At 32.6% G+C, this 24842-nt stretch overlaps 1 protein-coding gene across 3 annotated transcripts in view; it reads left to right on the plus strand.

Annotated features, from left to right (window-relative positions):
• UBR3 (ubiquitin protein ligase E3 component n-recognin 3) overlaps window positions 1-24842 on the plus strand; it is a 177232-nt gene that overhangs the window by 15547 nt on the left and 136843 nt on the right. For 2 of the 3 annotated variants that reach the window (XM_031678376.2, XM_031678377.2), the window contains exons 2-5: window positions 9957-10096; window positions 13024-13182; window positions 17607-17750; window positions 18308-18357. In XM_031678376.2, coding sequence (XP_031534236.1) covers window positions 9957-10096; window positions 13024-13182; window positions 17607-17750; window positions 18308-18357 — 493 coding nt within the window. The remainder of the gene's footprint in view (window positions 1-9956; window positions 10097-13023; window positions 13183-17606; window positions 17751-18307; window positions 18358-24842) is intronic. The other variant, XM_031678379.2, reaches the window with a different exon arrangement.

Here is a 24842-nt window from a genome sequence, read left to right on the forward strand (position 1 = left end):
ATTCTCATTTCTTTTTCTTTTTGCTGTTCTGACTGGATAATTTCAAATGACTTGTCTTTGAATTCACACATTCTTTATTCTGCTTGAAGTCTGCTATTGCAGTTTTGTGTTAAAATTTTCAGTTCAGTCGTTATATTCTTCAGCTCTAGAATTTTTGTTTATTTTTGAAAATGGTTTCTATATCTTTTTGAACTCATTTTATTCATGTATTTTTCCCCTATTTTCACTTAATTGTTTGTGGGTTTTTTTTTTTTTTTTCCTTTTTAGATGAAAGCACTGGGAATTGAACCCAGGACCTTGTGCATGCTAAATAAGCATGTGCTCTACCGTGGAGTTATACCCTCTACCTAGCCCCCTGTTTGTTCATGTTTTCTTATAGTTGACAAAACTTCTTTATGAGTATCATTTTGTATTCCTTGTCATCCATTTCATAGATCTCCATTTCTTCAGGATCAGTTACTTAATTTCCTTCAGTGGTGTCAGGCTTACTTGATTTCTTTGTAATCCTTCTCTCCTTGTGTTGGCGTCTGTGCATTTGAGGAAGTGGTCTCCTCAGGTTCACTTTGGCAGGGAAAGACCTTCAGTCAGCCCAGCTTGGGATTCTGGATGGGCCAGCTGGTAGTGTACATTGGCAGGCAGCATTTGCTTTCAGGGTGTCTAGTGAAGTAGGGCCACTGCTAATGCTTTGAGGTTGGAAGGGGCCTACTGGCTAGGATCTGTGGTCAGATGAATCTGCTAATTGGGCTCCCTAGGTAGGTGGAGCTGCTGACATGGTTCCATGCTCAGATGGAACCGCTGCCTGGGCTCCATAATTACCTATGGTTGGGCAGGGAGACAGCCTGTGCTCCCTGGCCAGGTGCCAGTCGATGTTTCCCACTGGGTCCGATTTTTTGAATTAGCCCTGGTTTTGACATTCTCTTTGGTTGATTCCTCAAACCATTGAAAGCCAAGGGAGTTATAATTTTTTTTTATATTTTGGCTAGCCAACATCTTCTAGCTTATCTCTTTTATCTGGACACTATATGAAAATTCTTTCTTTGACTGTGGTTTGAGAAAATATCTTCATAGGTATGGTGGAAAAGAGTTCCAGATTAGAAATTAGGCAATCCTGACTCTAATCTCCCATCAATTGAGTCAAATGGGTGTGCATTTATACTTTTGATAGTCCTCATAGTTGGTTTGTTAACTTAAACTCTCTTCAGGAGTACAGTGAGAATATCCATCACTTTACTATCTGGTCAGGACAGTATATCATCAAACTTTTGGCCTTTGCAAATGTAATAGGTACAAAAAAGTCGTCCCAAGTAATTTTATTTACTTTTTGGTCCATGTATTATTTATAGGTGTGTAATTTAATTTCCAAATTTTGGGGAATTTTTTAGAAATGTCTGTTACTGCATCCCATTTTAATTCCTTTGTGGTCTGAGAACATGCTTTGTGTAATGTCACTCCCACAATGTCACTCCCACAAAATTGATAAGATCCATATATCCTTTTTTGATATTTTCTTCTTGTTAGGATTGCCATCAGTCTCTGGTCACTAATTTCAGTGCTGGCCATGAGGCTGGCTCCATTGTGTGTTTAGGCAAACATGTCTTACTGAGGGAGTGTAGTAGTCTGATTGCTGCTGTAACATAGTACCACAGACTGGTGGGCTTAAACAACAGAAATTTATTTCTGGAGGCTGGATCAAGATGCTAGCAGGTTTGGCTTCTCCTGAGGCCTCTCTCCTTGGTCTTCAGATGGTTACTTTCTCTCTGTGTCTTCACATGGTCTTCCTTTTGTGTGCGTGTATCTCTGGTGTCTTTCTTGTGTAAGGACACCAGTTCTATTGGACTAGGGCCCCACCCTGTGACCTTATGTAACTTTAATTGCCCCTTCAAAGGCCCTGTTTCTAAATACAGTCACATCACTGGGAGTTAGGACTTCAGTGTATGATTGAATATATGAATGAACTCAATTCAGTTCATGATGAGAGTGGGATGGAGAGTGGGTATATACATTAGAAAGATGTGTCTTGTGTTAGTCCTATGCGACATAGTCAATGTATATGTTGATATATGTACACAAATGTATAAATGATTATTTGAAAATATTATCTGTATATTTAAGTTATTATATAATTTTGTAAGTTAATAATATCTCTTTTCTTCTTAAAAATCATACAAGAAATTTATTGAGACATGTTTTATGATCAGTGGAATGAGTGTTCAGCTGTTTTAGGATGTAGTGTTCTATTATTGCCAATTAGGTCTAGTTGGTTGATAGTATTTTTAGTAGTTACCTGCTGCTGTGTAACAAATCACTCCCAAACTGAGTAGCTTAAAATGACAGACATTTATTATCTTATTACTTTTTGTGTCCCAAAGATTCTGAAGTGCCTTAGGTGAGTGGTTATGGCAGAGTCTCTCATGAGGTTGTGGTCAAGATCTTGGCTAAGGTTACAGTATTCTGAAGGCTTATTGGGATGACAGGATCCACTTCCAAGACAGGTCACTCACATGGCTGTTAATAGGAAGGTCAGTTTCTTGAAATGTGGGCTTATCATTCGCTGCTTGTAAAACTTACTTAAATATTTTTTATAATACAAGCATGGTAACAATGGATTCTTCTAGATTTTGTCTAAAAAGTTTTTGTTTATCAGTTTTGAATGATATTTAAGAATTCTAGATATACAGGTTTGTTTTCCTTTAACACTAATTATGTTTCTCCATCTGTTCTGGATTGTGTGATTTCTAATGAAAAGTCTACTCCTTTTTGTATCTTGGTTGCTCTGTACATAATGGATCATTTTCTGGTTGCTTTGAAGATTTTCTTGTTGTCACTGGTTTTCAGCAATTTGATTATGATGTGACTTGGTATGGCTTAAAATTTTTTTATAACGCTTGAAAGTTTTTGAGTTCTTACATCTGTGATTTTATGGTTTCAGCAAATTTGGAAAGATTGCAACCATTCTTCACATATTTGTTCTGTCTCCCCTTCTACCCTTTTTGGGATTTCAGTGTATTGCAATATTGCTTGTTATTATCCCACACCTCACTGAGGCTGTGTTCTTTTTCTCAGTCTCTGAGCTTTATTTTGGCTTAATTTTTTTTTGCTTTGTCAGTAAATTACTGATCTTTTCTTTCTACTGTTTAATCTGTTATCCTAACAAGTGTATTTTTTGTTTCTGATGTTGTATTTTTTGTCTGTGGAAGTTTGATGTGGGTCTTATTTATTTATTATCATGATACAAGATGTGAGGAGATTCTCCCCCATACCCCCAAACTTGGCTGGTTATTCAGTTATTTCAATACTATTTCTCTGAATGAGCCATGTTTCCTTCATAGATTTGAAATCTGCCTTTGTTGAATTAAATTCCACATGTGTTTGAATCTATTTCTGGACTCACAGTAATTAATCTGTCCATTGATACGTCTTTTCATGAACCATTACTACATTGTTTTCTTTCTGCCTTCAAGCATCCAATTTATAATTTATTTACTATCTTAATAATTAAATATATTTACATCTTTAATCTTATGTTCAAATCTTCTGATCTTAAATGCCTTCTCTAGTTGAATTTAGAACTTTTAAAATCTTCATAAATATTTTACTTTTGATTTTCTAGGCCCCAATAAATATTGAATTTGTATAGATAGAATTTAAAATGTTCCCTTTTATTTCTTAACTATCCATGTAATCTAACAATTTTAGACATGAGATAAATTTATATCTTAATCAAACCATCCATATTAGAGAAGTGGAAATGTATATCTAGAGAAATGATGCAAGAAACTCCCCTTTTTTACTCTATAGTTTATTTAATTGCATTTATCATTATGTCTGTACTCTCTAGAATGTAAGCTTCCTAAAGGCTGGATACAACACTGTCTTGATTATTTTAACTGTAAAATAAGTTTTAATATCTGATAAAACTGCTCTATTTTCATTGTTGTTATTTTATTCCTTATTGACATTTTTACTGGGGTCATATTAAAATACATGGATTAGTAGGAAACTATATCTTTATGATATGCCTTTTGTGATCTTCAGGAGTCTTAATTTGATTAGTTAGGTATATCTTTTAGTGTTTCCGATACTTCCCTATCTGTAAAGAAAAGAGATTATTTCAGGAGCTTTTAATTTGGGATGTGTGACTCTCCAGGAATCTTTATGAATTACCTTAAATTATATGCAAAATCATGTATATGTATGTTATTTGTGCTAAGTTGGGAATGGAATGTATGTGCTGCAGGCTAATTTTTAAGGGAGTTTATCTCACATGCTTTTCTAATTTTTGAAGTATGTGGTTGAGTTATTTCAGTTGGCCTCTCCTTTCTCTTCTACCTACAACCAAATCTCAGTAATCTGCAAATGGACAACCTGAATCATCTGTTTCTTTTTCTTTCTTCCCTTCTCCTTTCTGTCCTATCCCCTCCCCTCCTGTCCTATCCAGCCCCCTCTCTTTCTCTCACAATATGGGAACTCTGCTTTTAGTCATTTAAATTCTATATCTTAGGAATCACAGTGAGGGTTTTTGGGATGCTGGTAATGTTTTGTTGCTTGATCTGGTGGGTGCTTACATGGGTGTGTTCAGTTTGTGATACTTTATTGAGCTGCATACTTGAGTTTTGGGCAATTTTCTGTCAGTTATACTTCAATGAAAAATTTTAAAAAGTTGGTGTAAAATAAAATTTGGAGAGATCATTTTATCAACTGTTTCTGTAGTTCTGTTTGACCATTCTGTTTATTGCCATAACATCCTCCTTCTCTAAGGAATATTTAACTTTCTTAATCATTCAAAATCATTGGGTTCCTTGAAAAAAGTATCTGTGACCTGTGAACTACTAATGTAAACACATTACTTCCTGCCGTTTTTTCCTTTGGAGCCATGCTAGTTGTCTAAAAAGCTCTCTTTCTGTTCTTTTGAGGAGTACCTGTGTTTATGCAGTTGCTTTTGTCATACCTCTTGGCAATATGCTCTACCCACTGAACTTTGCCTGCTTAGCCTAGCTGCTTCATTTCATTCGTCTGTAGCCTAAATATCACCTTTAAGAAAGGCCTTCTATGACAAACTCAATGTAAAGCAGCCTAATGGACACATTCTTTAAATTATGCTGTGATATTATTTTGTAGAGCTTATTATTCGTATTTATTTTTTGTTTCTCTCTCCTCTGCACTGCTTCCCCTCCCCCCACAATAGTTAGCTCCATGAGAGCAAGGCCCCTGTAGTCCTAAGGCCGAAGTGCCAGGCGTATAGTGGTTCTTAAAAACGTATTTGAAAAATTGGGATTTTGAAATGAGTTTCTGTTTTTTCTGTAATTGGATGCCCTTGAAATAACTTTTTAGAGTTCTGCTATTGAATTGAATCCTTTTTTCCCCCAGATTTTTAAAAAATTGAGTTACAGTCAGTTTACAATGTTGTATCAATTTCCACTGTACAGCACAATTCTTCAGCCATACATGAATACACATATATTCATTTTCATATTCTTTTTCATCATGAGTGAATTAAGTCTTTGTTTCACCAAGCCTTTATTGAGCACTTCCTATGTAATATGTAAGATGCTTTAGGTTCCACACTATTTCTCAGCCTAAAATACAAAAACCAAGTTTGTTTGTCAGTCAGTATTTTATAGTTAATTCCTGTAACCCCAGTCCCTAGATTGCTTAGACCATTCTTGCTGTTTCTTCGACTTAGTTCCAGGTTGAAATGTCATTTCTTGAAGCCATGTGACACTCTGTTCAAGTAGCTCTTTTGAATTCATTTCTTTCCTACACAGAAAGTGTCTAAGAGAGCTTATTGTGCCCTCGTTTATCCAGTCCTTTCTGTCTTCCTGCTTTTTCATCTGTTAAGCCTTTCATTACATTCTTTAGTCTTTGTGCCCCAGTATTTCTTTCCTTTCTTCTCTTCTGGCTTTCATCTGTTTTCTTTCCTTCACATTTATGCTTGAAGGCCCTTGAGTTAAATTATATTAGATCACCGCTGGTTTTCTAACCTGTTACACAGGCCAGATTCTTTTATTTTTTATTTTTTAATTTAAGTTTTAATCATTAAAGCCTTTTAAAATAGAACAGTAGGGTTTTAAAAGTTTCTTTGCTTTACTTAGATTTTGTGTACCCCATCTGAAAGACATTCTTAAATTCATATTTCCCTTTAATAAAGGTTTGGACTTTAAGGTGTAATACTTCCTAACCGTTTTCATAATGTGATAAACATGGAAATGATATTTGGATCAGACACAGAGGGAACTGAGGAGGCTGCTCAGACCCTGCCTGCCTGTCTGCCTGAGAACTGAGGAAATTCATATCTCTACACTGTAATCTAATGACCTGACATTTGGAAGCTCTGCCTTAAGGGTGGATAGACTTCAGTAGTGTGTGAACACTCTGAATGTTTTATTTTCTGTTTGTATATATATTTTTTTAAGAAAGAGCTATAACTTTCATTAGATTCTGAAAGGAGTCCATAAGCCAAAAAAGGTTAAGAATTAGTGAATTAATGTTCAAACTGTGAAACAAAAGCCAAATGAATAGCATAATTTATTGTTTGTTTTTGGAGTATGTTTTTCTGTTTTAATTACAAAGTTATACATATGTTTGTTATACAGTATTCAAACTTCATAGGTAGAATTAATGTAGAAAGTAAAATTATGCTGTATCTTACTTTCAGTTAATTTCCACCAAATTTGATATACATTTCTCTAAATATTTTTCTCCTTACATATATTAACATTTTCTTTCCTATTCTTTGTCCAAAAATTTTATTTATAAAAGAGATTATAATGTATAGATGATATATAATTGCTTTCTCACTTGTTTTAGACATAGTTCTACTTCAGCACTTATTGATCTACCTCATTCTTTTTAACAAAATGCAAAGTGTTTTATTATCTACCTTAATTTGGTTAATCTTCATTCTATTACTGAACACATGAGTTGTTTCTAACTTTTTTGCATTGCCAACTGTGGTGCAATGAACATCTCTGTAGATATATTCTTGCAAACTTTAGGAGTATTTCTATATAATAAATTCCTAGAAATAGAAATGCTAAGCTAGGGTTATGAACACTTAAAATTTTAATAGATATTGTCAAAATGTCACACAAAACTGGATCTATTTACACTTCCATGTATATGATAACAAAAATTTCTGAGCATGCTTTACAGCAATGAATTATTAAAGTGAATCTTCCCTAATCTGCAAGATGAAAAAACATTTTTGTGTTATCAAAATTTTCAACCATACACAAAGTAGAAGACAACAGAACATTGAACCTCCATATACCCATCACTGAACTCCACATTTATCAAGATTTCTGCCACATTTGCCTCTTTTTTTCTCTTTTGTTGGCATATTTTGACACAAATCCCAAACATGTGAGCTCTCCTTGATGTTCTTCAGTACTCATCTTTAACCAATAGGAATAGTTCCTTTCTTTAACCTTTTTTTTAAGCTTTTTAGTACAGAAAATTTCAAACGTATTTAAAAGAAATGAGTTAACCCAATTAGTTTGCCTTTTTATTAGGAAAAAACTCCTTTGGTAACATTTGTTATTTAAAGACCAATTAAAACTACGTTCTTTTGACTTGGTGCCTTAATAATCTGAAAGGAGTGGTACATTATTGGCTTTGATATTGGCCCATATTCTGCTTAATGGGTGTAATGTAACAAAACCCATTCTCAGTCTCCCAGTTTCAACAGTTAGCAGCTCACGCTGGGTTTGGTATACTCCCACTTACTTCCCTTCACTCTTGAAATAAGTCCCATACATTGTAGCATTTCATTTGTAAATACTTATATAGAGATATCTAAAAGATAAGACTTTGCTTTTCATTGATAACCACAATGCTGTTGTCATACCTGCAAAAAAATAATTCCTTAATATTATCAAATATCCATGAACATTTTCTTATAACCACAATGCTATTATCTTGCCTAATAAAATTATTTAATGAACTAGTACCCAGTTCTTAATTGTACTTCTCCGATTGTCTAAAGAATGCTTTTCTTTAAGTTGGTTTGTTAGAATCAGTTCACATATTATATGTGGTTATTGGGTCTCTCAGGCCTCTTTAATAAGCGACCCTTCTACCTCCTTTTTCTCTCTGCCACTGACAGGTTGCAGAAACTTGAGTCAGTTGTCCTGTATAATGTTCTACATTCATGATTTGTCTAATCGCTTTTTTATTGTGGTGTTATTTAACTTGTTCCTTTATCTCATATGTTTCTTATAAATGAAGTTAGCTCTAGAGACTTGATGTCATTCAAGTTCAACTTGTTGGGTAAAAACTATAAATGGTACTGTATGCTTCACAAGCATCACAGCATCTGAATTTTTTTCACTTCTGGTGATACTAAGATTGGTAGGATGTAACAGTCTGATATCTGAGTGGAAAATTTCCCCTGAAGCCTTCCTTTCATGGCTTGATTGCATAGGTCAGTTATTTCAGTAGGTATCACAGATGGTGATTTTCCTAATTACTCTTTTTTATTTTAATAAACTTCATTGCTTTGATTTTTAGGGAACTTGAGCATCTTTTTATGTTTGTTGGTCATTCACTTTTTTTGTGAATTGTTCATGATTTTTCTGTTGAATTGTTTTCTTTTTTTAATCCATTTTCAAGAGTTCACAAATCATAGATATTAATCTTTTATCTGTTTTACCAGTTGTAAACATTTTTTCCGGTTTGTGTTTGTTTACTGCATAGAAGCTTTTGACTTATGTAGCCAATTTTTATCTTTCTTTTATGGCTCTTGTTTTCAAATCTTACCCACTTAGACTTCTGTACCTTGAGATACTTAAGGGGAATAGTTTTATTTTCTTCCTGGTAACTTTTTTTACATTTGATTTTTGATCTGTGTGGGGTATATTTTGTATATGGTATAAGATAAGGATCAAATTTGTTTCCTCTATGTTATCAATTGTCCTATGGCAATTTATTAAAAGTCTTCTACCCCTCCACAGTGACTGAGATGCCACATTTATTATATTAAATTCACAAATTTACATAGGCTGTTTCTAGACTCCATTGTGGTCCGTTGATGTTATCACAATATCACAGAGTTTTAATTATATTTGCTTTGTACTGTGTTTTAAAGTCTAGGTCACTATCATAAATTTTTTTTTTTTAACTTTACTGATTTTTTAAATACATTTGAACTTTAGAATTGGTTTGTGGTTAGTCCTGTTGGGATTTAAATATAATGGCATTGAGTTTGGTGGAATTGACTTTTCTTAAATAATAAAAGTCTTTTTCCATTTGGGAATTGTAGTTTTTCTTTATTCAGATCTTTTATGTTTTTCAGCTAAAGTGATTCCTTTACTCATTGTAGCAAGTTTGTTTCTAAGTATGTTGTATGTTTAGTGTGCTTATTTTGTGTTTGGTCACAAAATATGTTATTTGTAATTAATTTGGATTCTGCATATAAAATAGTTTGCTTCATTTTTACTCACATATACCAATATGTCATATTTTAAAGTAAGCACAAACAAGATTAGAAGGAATATCTATACTTAAGTATGTAAAATTTTCAAATGAGCTTTAAGTATTTATATCACATATCTATTAATGCAATAAGTTTGAAATAGTTAAGGAGAGGAAAATGCAGATTCTTGGAAAATGATCAATTTATACTTAATGGCTCATAAAGGGTGAAAGTAGTAATGTAGTACTTGAAAGTAACAAATTGCAGTTAAAAAATATAAACCTTGTAATGAGATTTTCTTTTTGTATTCTAGTTGGACTTTAGTATGGCCTTTTATTAGGAAAAAGTCTTCCTCAGTGCCATTTTTTTTTAAAGACCAATTAAAACTATATTCTTTTAACTTGGTGCCTTAAAAGTCTTAAGGGAGTAATACGTTGGCTTTGATATTGGCCCACATTCTCTTTATGAATATTGTAAATAGAAGTCATACATTCTTGGCAGATTAGGTGTCATTGTTAATTTTCTTTTCTCTTTCATATTACAGGTTTTGCAAAAGGCATCAAATTAAATCAAGTTCAAATATTCCCTGTGTCCCCAAAGACTTACTGATGATGTCTGAATTTGTTCTTCCAAGATTTATTTTTTGTCTTATTCAATATTTAAGAGAAGGCTATAATGAACCAGGTATGTTTAATCCACTTTTCATTAGTACTCAAATTTTAAAGTTCCCAGTGAACAAACTTTAGCATTAATAATGAGGTGAATTTTTTCAGAGATCATTTTGTTTACTTAATATTTTTTATGCAATGACTGTGAAATACAGAGACTAAATAAAAATACACTAAATATCAATTATATAATCGCATAGATACTTTGTAGTAGACATAGTTTGGCAGTCTCTGCTCCTGGGATCAAACTTACTTGATCAAACTTACTTGGCCTTTTGCAGATGAGGAAATAATCATTTTATGGGGTTAAAGTGACTTTATTTGTGAGTATATTATGATAGAGAGCAGAATTAAGAAGGCCTGGAAATGTTTGACTTTAACTTAGATTTTTAGAAGATAAACTACTATTTTACCAATTTCTTTCCCTCCCTTGCCCCCACTTTTCTACCCTCTCTGTCTCTCTTTTGTAGAGGTCTGTGTATTTTTATTCCCCTCCATATATAACAACTTGTGAGAGGGTCAAATTGCCAAATTGCTCACTCTCACATTGCTAGTATGATGTATTGGTGTAGTCATCCTGACGGTATTGGAAAGAGAAAAGAAACATGCAAATTAAAGCTATTCTTCTTGCCATTTAAGATTTAGTCACAGTCTTGATTAATATGCTTTAGTTAAGTATTTTGGATTTAGATATTGTCTGTTAAAGTTCTCAGACTGACATTGTGAATTTCAGATATCAATTAGTGGTATGAAACAAATTTATTAACTTTTTGTGATATCTTTTACCTTTCTAATGATGCTTTTGTTTTTATCACTTAAGGGACTGCATTTTTATTACTTTTGTAGGTTTAAATTATTTAATACTATAAATAATCTTAAATCCAATTTGCAACTATGGCACATATTTTTATCTTCTGTTTATCCTCCATCCTAAACATTTGAAAAAAAACTTCATCGTTTCTAAAACTACCATGTTATCTGCATGGTGAGCAAATATATGCTTCCTTGTTTATACACTTCAAGCAAGATGTACAATCTTTTGTCAAGTATTTCTACTCCTCTTGGAGTATATGTCTTCACATATAGAAAGAAATATTTTGACTTAATCCCAAAGTACTCTTTCTTTGGAGTAAAGGAACTGGAGATCGACTGGGTTATTGAACTTGTCTTCCATCTTATTTCTCATGTACTAGTTAACAGACTTTTGGGGAATTTACATATTATATTATGAGTGTCCTATTTTAGAAAAGTAATAGGTAGAAATTATTTATTATGAGAGCCTTAAAGCTTACCATTAGTTTAATCAAAGAGCAGTTCATATTAGGGTATATTATATTAATATTTTCCTTTGGTGACATTTTAGCAGTTATACTCATGGATGACATGAGTACATAGCTTTGATAACTATCTGTTACCATTAGCTGAAAGCATAAAGGAATGAATGGAAGCATTTTTTTTTTTTGTCTTATGATGAGCTTCATGAACTTAGTTAGGTTCATGAAATTTTCCTCTCTGTATTACCACTTGTGGTCAACATTAATTTCTTTTGCCTATGCAAAAATAAATGACTGCATTACTTTGTGTAGAGATCACTATTTAAAATTAAAGAAAGGACTTGAGATCATCTAATCTGAGGTAATGGAAGCTCAGATAATCTTGTAGTTTGACAGTTACCTTGAGTTCTATTTCTCATTTCACCCTACCATCCTTAGACCAGTGTCAGAGCTTGTGTTAGAGCCTTTGGAAACAAAGAAAAATGTTAATTAAATATCTGCTATGTTACTACGTGTATCATTTGGGAGACTATAAAGAGGAATTTTGGCTTTTCACTGAGAAAGTAAGGTTTTTTGGTTTGGATCCCAGGACTCAAGAGTTATCTAGAATTTCACTCACAGATTATCTTTGAACTAGGCTGTGAGTTCCTTGCAGGTAGGAACTGTATCTTATTTAGTTTTGCTTCTCAATGCCTATCATATTATACATTATACATGGTGAATAAATGTTGAATGAAATTGATGTCCCTTTTCTTCGATATGCAGGCCCCCTATTAGCTCCCTTATATGATTCTTCTTTTAACCAGTTATGGCTAAGCTCTAAATCTCTCTATTCACTTCTTCCTTTTAGACCTCAATTTCTCTAAAACGTCTTTTTTTCTTTGCCTCTTAAATATTCTTCTTCAGTTGCTGTCCAAGTTTCTTCTCTCTTCTTCCACTAGCAATACCTTGCCTGGTATTTTAGAATTGTTTTAGTAAAAACATCCATATTTATGAAAACAGTTATTTTTCACTTTATTTGCTTTGACCTCCAACTAACATGAGTCTCTATTTTTAGAATATGATACAGGATGGGTTATTTGCTACACAGGTTTAAATTTAGAGGTGACATAATTTTGTTCTGATATTCTTATATTATTCTTAATATATTTGATTTCTGCCATGTTTTATTTTAGGGGGTAATCTTAATTTTTTTCCTAAACACTGTCTAATTTTGAATTAGCCTTATGATTACATGTATATATCTGGAAGTACAGGACCCTCAAACTGAATACTTCTTACACAAGCTAGGTGCTTAAAACCTTATCAAGTCAGCGTTTTTTCCTGTCACCATTTTCTCAGAGGACTGAATTCCTGAACAAGTCTGCTGCCCTAGGCTGGGTGTGCGGGTGGAGGGATGCCTGCTTTCTAAACAGAGTTCTTATGTTAACTTTAAAAAAAAAAATAAAAAAAATTTTTTTTTCCTCAGTAGAAACACTGGGAATTGAACCCAGGACCTTGTGCATGCCAAGCGTGTGCTCTACCTCTGACCTATATCTCTACCTGCCTTATTTTAACTTTTTGATTGTAAAGGACTTGGACTGTCATCTAAGTCATTATAATTAAAAAATATATAAAATATTGTTTCTTAGCAAAATATTTTAAAGAAAGTTAATTATATGTTTTTTAGCAGCTGATGTACCATCAGAAAAAGACCTTAACAAAGTCCTTCAGCTTTTGGAACCTCAAATTTCCTTTTTAGAAGATCTAACTAAAATGGGAGGAGCAATGCGGTCTGTTCTTACTCAGGTTTTGACAAACCAACAAAACTACAAAGATCTGACTTCTGGTGAGTAAAATGTTAGAAGAGAAGAAAGTTAAAATTTACTTACATTACTATAATTATAAGAAATTGTGTATTTTAGAACTTAAAAGTAAAATGTAGATTTTTTTAAATAGAATGTGAAAGCTTTAAGTTATTAAGAATATTTCTTATTTTATGAATGAAGAAACTGAACCTCAGAAAAATTAAATGACCACTTCAAAAACCTCACAACTAACTTATTTTAGAGTTGGAGCTAGAACCCAGGTCTCCTAAGTTTGGTGTGACGTATTCATAATTATAATCCATCTCCTCTTCTCCAAACAATAACAACAATCACTTCTCTGTCTTTATTTTTGGTATTCTAAACTTTTGTGTTGTGTGGCTTAGGATTTTATAGTAATGTAGAATTTAAGTTATAAAACTCAGAATTGTTGAGTATGTTTGTACATCATATACTGTTATATAAAATACTTTAGTTTTTACACCTTTGGTTTAGCTAAGTTCAAATTTATAGTGTGATAAATATATCGATTGTTTTAAAATCTTTTCATAAATATTTTAAAGTGTTCTTTTTGCTGCCTCATGAACAGCATGTTTTAGGAATTGAAGTTTATCATCTTTCTTTACAGTGGTAAAATTCTTACATATATTGTTACCCATGTGTTAGAGATAGTCTTACCTGATGTATTTATTTCTTTACCAAATACTTATTAAGGACCCACTGTGTGCTTGGCTTTGGGCTGGGTGTTAGAGCTTGGAATGGGGAAGGTGAGTAATAAACCAGGTATTCCTATCCCTGCCATTTTAAAGCTTACGGACTAGTGAGTGAGGTCACATTAACAAAATCCCCAAACTAAAAAATTGTATAATTATAAACTGTAGTAAATACTGTGAAAGGATAAGACAAGTGTTTCTGAAAGGGAGACCTGATTCCACTGATGGAGAATGTGGGGAAGCTTCACTGAGGAAGTGACATTTAAAGTAAAACCTAATGCTTGAGAGAAAATCTTTTAGCTAGAGGGAGAGGTGAGTTCTGTCGTGATGGGGGATGAAATTAGATTCCAGGTAGAGAACATTTTCTGCTTCTGACTACTGGACTAGCCCTTATGTCATAAATAACATAAAACTGGAAAAAAATGTGAGGCAGCTGTTTTCGGACATTGGACAACAGGCAACACAAGACTGTAAACCTTTGAGAGAAAGGAAAAGCATGAGATGAGCCTCACGATTCTCTGAATCTCTATCTGGGGACAACTTCCTGAGTGTAGTGCAGAGGGCTGGCACTGAAGCAGAGCATGATGGTCCAGCTGAGCTAGGGAGGCAGAGATCACAGTTTACGGCAGCTAAAGCAGTTTGAAACTGGAATCTTTGGGGCAGGATACCAAGGGGTAGTGGAACAGATGTATGAGGGACTCCTGAAAGTGTTTGACTGAGGGCTGAGATGCACATGTACAGGATGAGACTACCTCAGGCTCACTAGAGAGTGCTATGGGGTTACTGATGTGGGATTAAGAGCAGATATTAGAGATAAATAAAATAGAGATATTAGAGGCTAGGCAGTGTTGGAAGACATTGGAGTTTCAGCTCAAGTAGACTGGAGAGACCTTATTAATACCCAAGGCATCAAGCTGAGACAGCAAAAATCCAAACCTTAGAGTAAGTTCTACTCAGGATTAGCCTTAGTGAAGCCTAGAATTTGGAGACTATTCCTGTCATTTTACAGAGTCTTTTAAGAACTTTAGGCTTTCCATAAATCTACCCCTTACAAAGTATATGATGAAGCCTTTATGTGTTCTAGGTGATTAGGCTGTTCATTGAATGTCCTCTTAGAATTAAAATTAATACTCTTCAAAGGAAGAAAACAGAATCCAGGATCTTTGATAATGTGTCATTAGAACATCCAGTATACAATAAAAACTATTCGACATGCAGGAATATAAGAAATTATGAATTATAACCAAGGAAAGGGACAGTAACAGAATTTGATCTTGAAATGGCCTACAAGTTGTATTTAGCAGATTAAGACATTAAAGCAACTATTATAAGTATGTTCAAGAAATTAAAGAAAAATCTGTTTAGATAATTAAAGGAAAATATGGTGTTGATGAGTGAAGAGATAAGGAATCTTACTGAAGAAATATAAAAAATGAAAAAAGAAATTCTGGAGCTGAAAACTATTGCAGAGTGCAGTAATTGAATTGACAAATTCATTGAATGGGCTTAGCAGCAGATTGAAGAGGTTAAAAGAATGACAGTGAATTTGAAGACAGATTAATTAGATTATTCAATCTAGAGAATAAGAAAATCACAAGAGTCTCAGGGACCTAGTAGAATCAGTTGATCTAACATATATGTAATTAGAATACCAGGAGGAGAGGAAAGTAGGGATGGGGCAGAAAAAACATTTGAACAAAATCATGACTAAAACCCTCCAAAGTGGGTGAAAAACATTGATTTATAGATCTAGGATGCTTAATGAACCCCAAATGTGATCAATATAAAGAATATAACACCTAGGCACCTCCTAGATTCCATGCAGAGGGACCAGCATGTGAGAATATTTATGAGTGAGAATGAGCTTCCTTTTTTTTAAAGGTACTAAAAAAGACTATTGTGGTTGAAATGAAATTAATGTAGGGGGATAGTGGCACAAAGAAGGCTACTATATTAGTCTAGATCCAGATTAGGTAGGCCTTCATTTGCTATTTAAGATTTTATTTCTTATCCTGAATGTAGTGGAAAGTCATGGAAATATTTTAGGGTGAAGAGTGACATGATCATGTGCTTTAGAGAGATGGTTTTGCTGTTTTGCCAAGAATAGATGGAAAAGGGGCAAGAGAAAAAGCTCAAGTGCAACAGCCTAGGAGAAATTGATGGGAGCCTGTGTTTGAGTTTTGGCGATGAAACTAGACAGAGATCAGAATTATACCTGAAGGTCTGTTATTTCTTCAACCTAGAAAACGGTTCTTTGTTCAGAAACTATCAACTGTTGGGAAAAAGAACAGCACGTTGTTCTTAATCATTTTAAGAATGTATCCTTAGGAATGATTTATATTAATTGTTTTATTTCTACACTTCTTTTAAATTCTTATTTCTTGAAGTTAAAAAACAAAACAACAGAAATCCTTAGCTGACTTGTAATGATAGAAGTCACATTAGTTTTGATTCAAAAATTTAAAATTTGCAATCTAGCTTCACTTCTAATTACTGCTTGTTTACACATTGGTTAGCCATGTTATCTTTGTAAGCCTCAGTTTCCTCACTTATAAAAATGGTGATTATATGTTCATTTTTCTCAGGCTTGTTGTGAGGGATTGATGGCATATTTGTCATCTATCATTATTGAGATAATATGTGGTTTTTATTATTCAGGAGACATTAATTCATTTCTTATATAGGACTCCAGAGGTCTTTTGTTCTTTATAAACTGATTGTGGTTGTTTTTAATATTGGACTTGAACTGAAGGATAGGTGTATCCCTATCTGTTTAATCTGTGTTGGAGTTTTTTTTTTTCTTCTTTTTCAACTAGCCCAGAGATAGATGGGGCAGAGATTTAAAAAACAAAACGGAACTATTCTATTGCAATTATTGAGGCTAGCAAAGAGAAGAAACAGAGAAAAGCTCAGCAAATACTAAAGAAACACATTTACTATATATTTTTGTAATCAGAAAGATTGGAACCTTAATTAAATATATCATCTGCTTAAGAGGTGGCAAATGCCACGGTAACTTGGCCATCAAAGAATAATTTTTTCTTTAAAAGAACTCTCAAATATCAGTGTTTTTCTTTTATTACTAGTCCATCCTCCATAATATGGTTGTTAAAAAGTAAAACAAAAGAAAAAACTGGCATTTGGAATAAATTTGTTTTAACTGATAGTTCTGTAGAAATTATGCTTTTAATTCCTTAACGTGATTATAAAAACGCATTTTATGTTTGGTAAAACAGAAATTAAGAGTAATGTAAGTTGTAACATTTGAAAATTCCAATCAGGAGTTATCTTCTCAAGGTCTTTCCTAAGAACTCTGCTTTGGGTAAGTCTGGCTGCACAGTATTATGAAAGCACAGATTATGAAACCAAATGGTGAAGTCTGCTACATAATTGTCATTTACCATATTACCTGACTTTATTGCTAATTTTCAAGTTCCTTGAAGGCAAGAATCATGCCTTTAATCTTTGTACCCCCTGTGCCTTGTATAAAATCTCTGGCATGTTTTAAGTGCCCAGTTACTTAGTGGATTTCATTATTTGTAATAAACATGCTGTGCATTCTGAGATTGTTAATGCCAAACATGAGGACAAAAATGTTGTCTAAAGCTATTTTATATTATTCATCCTAGGGTTTCCCCTCCATTCGAATATTCACCTATTTTATGTATGTATACATAAGTACTATATTTTGAATGGAATTTTTTTTCTGATTTTAAATTTATTTTAAATATTAGGTCTTGGAGAAAATGCTTGTGCAAAGAAAAGTCATGAGAAGTACCTTATAGCTTTGAAGAGCTCTGGACTTACATATCCTGAGGATAAACTTGTTTATGGTATACAAGAGTCATCTGCTGGCACTAGCACCCTGGCCGTTCAAGGTTTGTCTAAATACTTAATTTGAACGATGGTAACTTATCTGTGTTAAGACAAAGACCCTTCAAACTTTACTTATTACTGAAGAAATTTAAATGATGTATCCTTCTTTGTAAGGAAAGTAGTAAAAGTAGTAAAAATTTAGAAATAAGAAAGATTAGTCAAAGAATATAGTGCATTTTTCTTAAATGAAATCTGGTTAATTTAATAAACTTAAAGGTTCTGGTTCTAACTCATGAAAAATATAGCAGTTGCTGTTTAAGAGTAGCCCAAAACTTTAGTAACTCAGTATTTTAGTAAACCATGTTTTAAAGGCAAGAAGAAACCCTTCTGAAATCACAATTTGTGATTATTAAGTCTGGGGTTTCACTGGAGGTTTCCTATTGAAATATAAACTAAACTTGTTAGGCCCAAATTTATTAAAGATAAATTTTGAATTTTGCCAAGTAAGAATGAGTTATCTTAACAAAACTTAGCTTTTTGATATTATGTCACAAAATAATTTTAACATAAAGCTGTATAACAAGTATGAGGGACAACTTTTTGTTTTTCTTTTCTAAAGGTTTTGCAGGTGCAACGGGAACACTGGGACAACTAGATTCTTCAGATGAGGTGAGATTTAACGTTTAAAACTTTTTAAAAATAGAATTTTTAAAGTTTCAGAACTACTATACAGATGTGTGGAAATTATCTAGTTTGAATTCCTCATTTTGTAGACATGGACACTGAAGCCCAGAGTAGAATAATGTAGTCAAGATTACACAATTACTTAGTGACAGAACAAGGACTACAACTAGATTTTTACTTCTTGTTTATAAATTTATTTCTCTTTTCACAAATGGGAGATAGAAAGAGATAGAGATATTTTTTCTATGAAGATATCCCCAAATTTATCCAAATTATTGTCATATGCACAATGAAATTGTTTAAAAAAATTTAGCTAAGTCTAGAATAATTTACTGAAAGAGTATGAAATGTAGCTGCTTTTCTAATCTCATAATAAAGTTATACCTTATATGTAAAGGATTATTTTTAAAAAAGAATGTACTGGGAAACAGACTTAGTTTGAAATTTTAATGTTTATTAATAATAAATATTTCTAATAAATTTCTTGAATATTCCTGTGTTTTATTAGTATATATAAATTTTAAGGGAAATTTGCTTTTTAAAAGCTATATTTGTTTATAATCCTTATATTTATAAACATTAAATTTCATATTTTTATTGATTTATACATTTAATGATTGAAATTTTTAAAACTAAATTGATACATTTAAATGTTTACTTTTTTCCTTTGAAAACCCATTGTGATTTGATAATATCGTATGAACTAAGCCAAATATCCTCCTTTTGAAAGCATAATTTCTTTAATGGAAGTCTTATAATTGATCTAATGCCTTATAATTTAAACCTTGCAGTATTATTTTTCTCCCCTAAAAGGGCTCCCACAAAAATGCAACATTTTTAGTCTCATCTTGGACTAACAGTTTTAAAGAGATGTCAACAAATTAGACAGGCAGTTTAGTATGCTGCTTATGAGTTTGACTCTGGAATTAGAATGCCTGAGTTTGAATTCAGCTCTTGTACCAATTAGTAGTGTGACTTTAGGCAAGTGTCTTGACTTTTCCAAACCTCAGTTTCCTTACCTGTAAAATGGAGGTAATAATAGTGCTTAATGCCTGGAGTTATTTTGATAATTGAATGAGTTAATATATTTTAAGAACTTAGAGCAGTAGTGCCTGGCATATTGTAACACTATATGTGTGTTTGTTAAGTAAATAAATTAAAATGAAATCATTAAAAAATTTGATGTAAATGGTTAGCTATAATTCTTGCTTTTTTTTTTTAAGCTTAAAAGAATTACTTCTAAGAACAGTGTTGCTATAATGACAAATGGAGAAACTTGCTGATATTTAAAATAGACTTTCAAAAATATATAAACTATTGACTAAAACAGTAATAGCTTCATTTTGAAGCTAGGGGAAAGGAGTGATGCAGGTAGGAATGCTAATTCTTCACACGTCAAAGATGGAAGTGATTAGATAATAGACATACAGTTTTAAATTGCTTATTCTGCTTTCTTTAAGGGCATTTTGTTGGGGTGGTGGAATGGCCTCTCCAAGGTGAGATCTGGGAATACTAGGAGTTGAATATGAATGCAAGCAGGGACCCTTCCTTGGCTAAAGCCAGCCAACCAGACAGGAAAGGAGCTTTGTAAATCTATTGTCAGTAGAAACTTTAGAAAACTATTTACTACAAAATGACACGGTTTAGTGATATTATACAACACTTTATTAAAATAATCTGAACATCCTGATCTGATCTAGAACAATAAAAATCTATAGTTCTATGTTTATATTTATTTGGTAGGTTAAAACCTTCATACTGTTTTAGTGTATCTAGTATTATGTATCCAACAGTCTTGCTAACAATTCTACTTTATTTTTATGAATTGAATTTGATTTTAGAGTATGCAGAAAGCTGATCTTTCAGTATAGATACTTTTTCCTCTGTATAGGAAAAAAGTTAGTCATTTTTGTCTCGGCTTAAGCTCTCGAATTAGCTTTTAAATAGCCAGTGGAGACTTTAATTGTACATTACTGCATTGCATCAACACTGTATTTGTTTTATTGTAGGGTGCTAGAAGGAGATCCTTGTGTGTGTGTGTGTGTGTGTGTGTGTGTGTGCACGTGCGTGCGCGCATGTGTGTGGCTTTTGAATTTCTTCTAGAAGTAATTTCTCAATTGATAGAGGATTTGAAATAGGGCCTTTTTTTGTTCATTACCATTGTTTCTACTCGGATTTTCTTAGGTCCTCTCTTCTGTTCCTTTTGTTATTTCTCTTGGATTCTTTGCTTCAGCAACTTCTGTGTGTGACACAGTTTGTACAATCGTTTGTCTCTTAATTGCGATTATATCTCAGTGTGAATATCATAATAAATACTTTTTGATGGTGACAACTTTAAAATACTTCATTTCAGTTCCTGTCCTCATAAAACAGTATTTTTGTGATGGTAACCAAGAACACTTACTTTTAGAGCATGTAAAGTATATTTAACTTATATATTGAAGAAAAGTTTAAACTTTTTGATCTTTAAATAATATTTTATAATTAAACTTTTAATCTGTTTAAAAATACTTTTTATAGTTTATATATTTATCATATTTTCTGTTTGGAATAAAAATGAGGTCCTTTGGGCATCTGAAAGCTTAAGAATTTGTAGTAGAGTTGTTTTGCCTGAAGTAGATTGAAGGAATATCTGCTTTGTCTTTTCTTTAAGGGAAGCTTGAGCTTTAGAGTTAGGCAGATCTGAGTTTGAATCTTGCCTCAAAATATCGCTATGCTGTTTGCCAGATTTTTATCTTCTGAACATCAGTTTCCTCATGAAAAAAACGGTAATGTTAGGATTAAGTGGGATAAAACATAAAGTACCTATCGTAGACTAGGTACAAATGAGACTCTTGATGAATGTTTTCTGTCCTTGTGCTTTATATGTAGAAGGGATTCAGATATTTGAGTTTTGAGCTATCATGGGTCATGTTGTAGACATTTCTGCTCAGCTTTCCAAAGGAAATAGTTTACTAAAGCATAGTTTAAAAGTAATGAAGTTTATCTGTAAAAATACAAATATAAAAGATTACCCAAGTATCGCACACATCTGTTGTAGTTATTTTGCTAGATAATTCCAATAAAATGAAAGTCTCCTCTCTGCCTTCCCTAATACCACCTCCTCCTTTGGGTAACTACACTTGTAGTTTGGATATTGTTGGCAGACCCTTTTCTATATAGTTAAATAACTGTGTGTTTATAGAAATGTGTTGTGTGTAAATTCATCTTTCGCAGTACTCTTTTCTTTCCGTCTGCTGTGTAGTATTCTGAAATATGAGTAAAGTATGAATATAAGAATTTCCACCCACTCACTTAAAAACTAATGACATTAATATTTAAATTTTGTACTGTACTTGTATTCTTTTCAAAGCACTTTTACATATATAAGTAAGAATTCAAGCAGAAATTTAATAAAGGATGGAATAGATAAAGGAAAAAGCAGATCGAAAGAGTATGATAGAATAGTACCCAGATTCAGATGTTCTTGAATCAATACTTGTTTTATGCCATTTAAGAATTTTTTCTAAAGCTTTTAGTGTATATGTTGCTGAAGCAAGCACAGAATTTTATTAAAGCTTTTAAAGCCTTACTGTGTTTTATTTGCAACTGTAAGCACAAATGATATATTTGCTTTTAGTATTTATATTTGAAACTTAGTGAAGAGCTGAATATGGCTTAAGAATTGGAATTTCTACACCCTTATCTTACAGGCCCATGAGATTATTGAACAAACTCTTTTTATGATTTCACTCTTACCATTTAACAAATTATTTAGATTGGAATACAGGATGAGAAGAGGGCAGTGATAGCTCAAAAATTAGTATAGCGAGGGAATTATAACAATTAAAAAATGTGAGAATTTAGAGTTGGAGGAGACCCTAGGGGGTAACCAAATCTACCACTTTGTTTTAAAAATGAAGAAACAAGTTTGAAACTCTAACAGCAGCAAAAGTTTTTCTGTTTGTAAAGAGTTTTACTTGAATGAGGGTACAAATTACAGTCTACTTTATTTTACTCCTACAAGTTGTGTCAGGTATTTGTCTGTGCTATCCCTAGAGTAACAGAACATTATGTACTCAGCAGTGCTATTTATACACATGACATTCTTCATACTTCTATTTCTTACTCTTTTTTTGTATAGCTAATATGAAACGAGTAGAAAATGTTGTTTGTGTTAAATGGAAACAAAAAGAAAATAAAATAGCGTATTTTAACTTTATGAAGTATTTTAAAATGTAAATTTATACTGATTCACTTATTGTTTAGATTTGTTTATAACCATATTATTCAGTTCAGAAGAAAATTATCTCTAGTATTATATATACGTGAGTGTAATAGAGAGTTTCTTAGAGAAAATAGGATCTTTTAGATCAAGATAACTTCTCAGGGAAGGATTATATTCACTGTGAAATTACCATAAGTAATGTCCATTTATCTGTGTGCAAGAAGTAGATCATTATTCTCTGTGTCTTTGATGTACTCTGTGTCTTAGCTGTTAATACAAATGAAATAATTTAAAACACTTTTCTCTCTGTGTAACTATGAAAATATTCATGCCCGTTGTGGAGAACTTGAAAAATAAAAAAAAATGATATAAAAAAGAAAATCTTCAGTTGTACTATCTAGAGCTAACCATTTTTTATTAATTTTGCTTTTTTACTTCTATTCTTCTGTTCTGCATACTTTTACATAAATGAGAAATAATCACTTAACAAAACAAAGTAAGTTTCTATGTAGATGTGTTCTTAATACTCTTATCTTTATTCAAGACAGAATCCAATGAACAGTTAAAATTAATTTGTCAAACTTGTAACAAAAACAGGATTATTGAAATTGAAAGTCAGAGTGGCTTTTCATTGATGAGTTGGTAAAGGAAAAAATTTATTTTTAGAGGTATAAGGTTTAATAATCTATTCGTTATCATATGTTACTTTAATGGTTAAGGGGTGGGTGGGGAATCACAGAAACTTTTGGTGAGAAGGCCTTAGAAATATCTAATGTATTTCTTTTCCAGTGCAGGAATTGATTTTATAGCATTCCTGAAAATTGGTAAGCCTCTCCAGAAACCCTTCCAGTGATTGGGAGCTTACCTAGTTTATGAGGCAACTTGTTCCTTTTTTTTTTTAAATAGCTCTGATTATTAGGAACTTCCCAATACTGTGTTAAATATTATAATTTTCACACATTTCTTGTTTTCACCTATAGAAATATTTCTATTTCTACTTCCATAAGACATCCTTTAAAATATTTACTTGTAGTTATTTAATATTCTCTGCTGTATATAGCTCTTTTACCTGTTCATTCCCTTTTAAAATATATGATTTGATTTGGTACAGAGTGATAAGGACATCTTTTGATAAAGCCTTCCTTTAGGCCCAAGGTTTTTTGTTAGCCTTTTAGCAGCTATGCTAGACTGTGGCGGGAGCCCTAGTGGCTAAATGAAATGCCCAGGTTACCATCCCCCACCCCCTTCCTTCAGATTTATAGCTAAGTTTTAGAGCTCCCTGTTTGCTTTATATTTGTAGAATTGATTTAAAGCATACAATCTCAGATTACAGTGACTTACATAAATCTTTGTTTCATTTTATTGTTCTAATCTCTCAAGATCTCCTTTGGATTTTATTTTTATAACCTGTTATGTTAAATGTTCCTTTTAGCCTTATGTATTCTGTATTAACATTGTTGAGTATTTTTTAACCAGCTGTGAATTTACCTGACTTCTTTTTATGGAGCTCACATTTTTTCATCTGCCCCGTAAATCCATCTAAGAAAAGTAAGGTTAATTTGGGTTGAAAACCATTTGTAAATTTTGCAGGCTAGGAGTTTGAATGTGTTTTTTTTTTTTTGTTTGTTTGTTTGTTTGTTTTTTGGAGGTGGGGCGTGGGGCTGATCTTCTCTCATTTTGGACCTGTATACATATTTTGTGCTTGAAACACACCTAGCAATGTTGTCTACTTCTCTGCCCAGGGACTAGTTAAAGTTTGAAAAGTGTTTCTGAGGGCTGTACAAATGCTGTATGAGTTGAAGTTACACCTGATTTACTTCCTCTGTTGTCCATTGGACCATCATTTTCTCGCAGGCTTCTATACTGCTTCCTCATGGATAAATGGGGAAGAGCTACAACTGCCCATCATGAATTTGGGATGGGTGGCATCTTGTGGTCACGATAAACTGAGTTGTTTTCATCTTCATTAATGACTTAATGCTTGAAATTCCCGCCACTTGGAATTATATCCTGTTTGTTAAAAGTATTGTTCTTTCTCAAAATAAAAAAGTGGGACTTGTGCTAAATAACATAGTAATTCATCATCTTGAACAGATTGTTGTAGTTAGGATTAGAAATCAGAATTAGTATTTAAAACGTATTTATTAACTTAAAGCTGTAATTCATAGTCATTGTTGAACAAATAGAAAATAAACACTAATAAGAAGATAGTAAAATTATCTATTACTCTATCACTTAGGGGTGACTTACTGTAAACATATAT

Source organism: Vicugna pacos, chromosome 5, assembly GCF_048564905.1.
Source record: "Vicugna pacos chromosome 5, VicPac4, whole genome shotgun sequence".
Classification (NCBI taxonomy): domain Eukaryota; kingdom Metazoa; phylum Chordata; class Mammalia; order Artiodactyla; family Camelidae; genus Vicugna; species Vicugna pacos.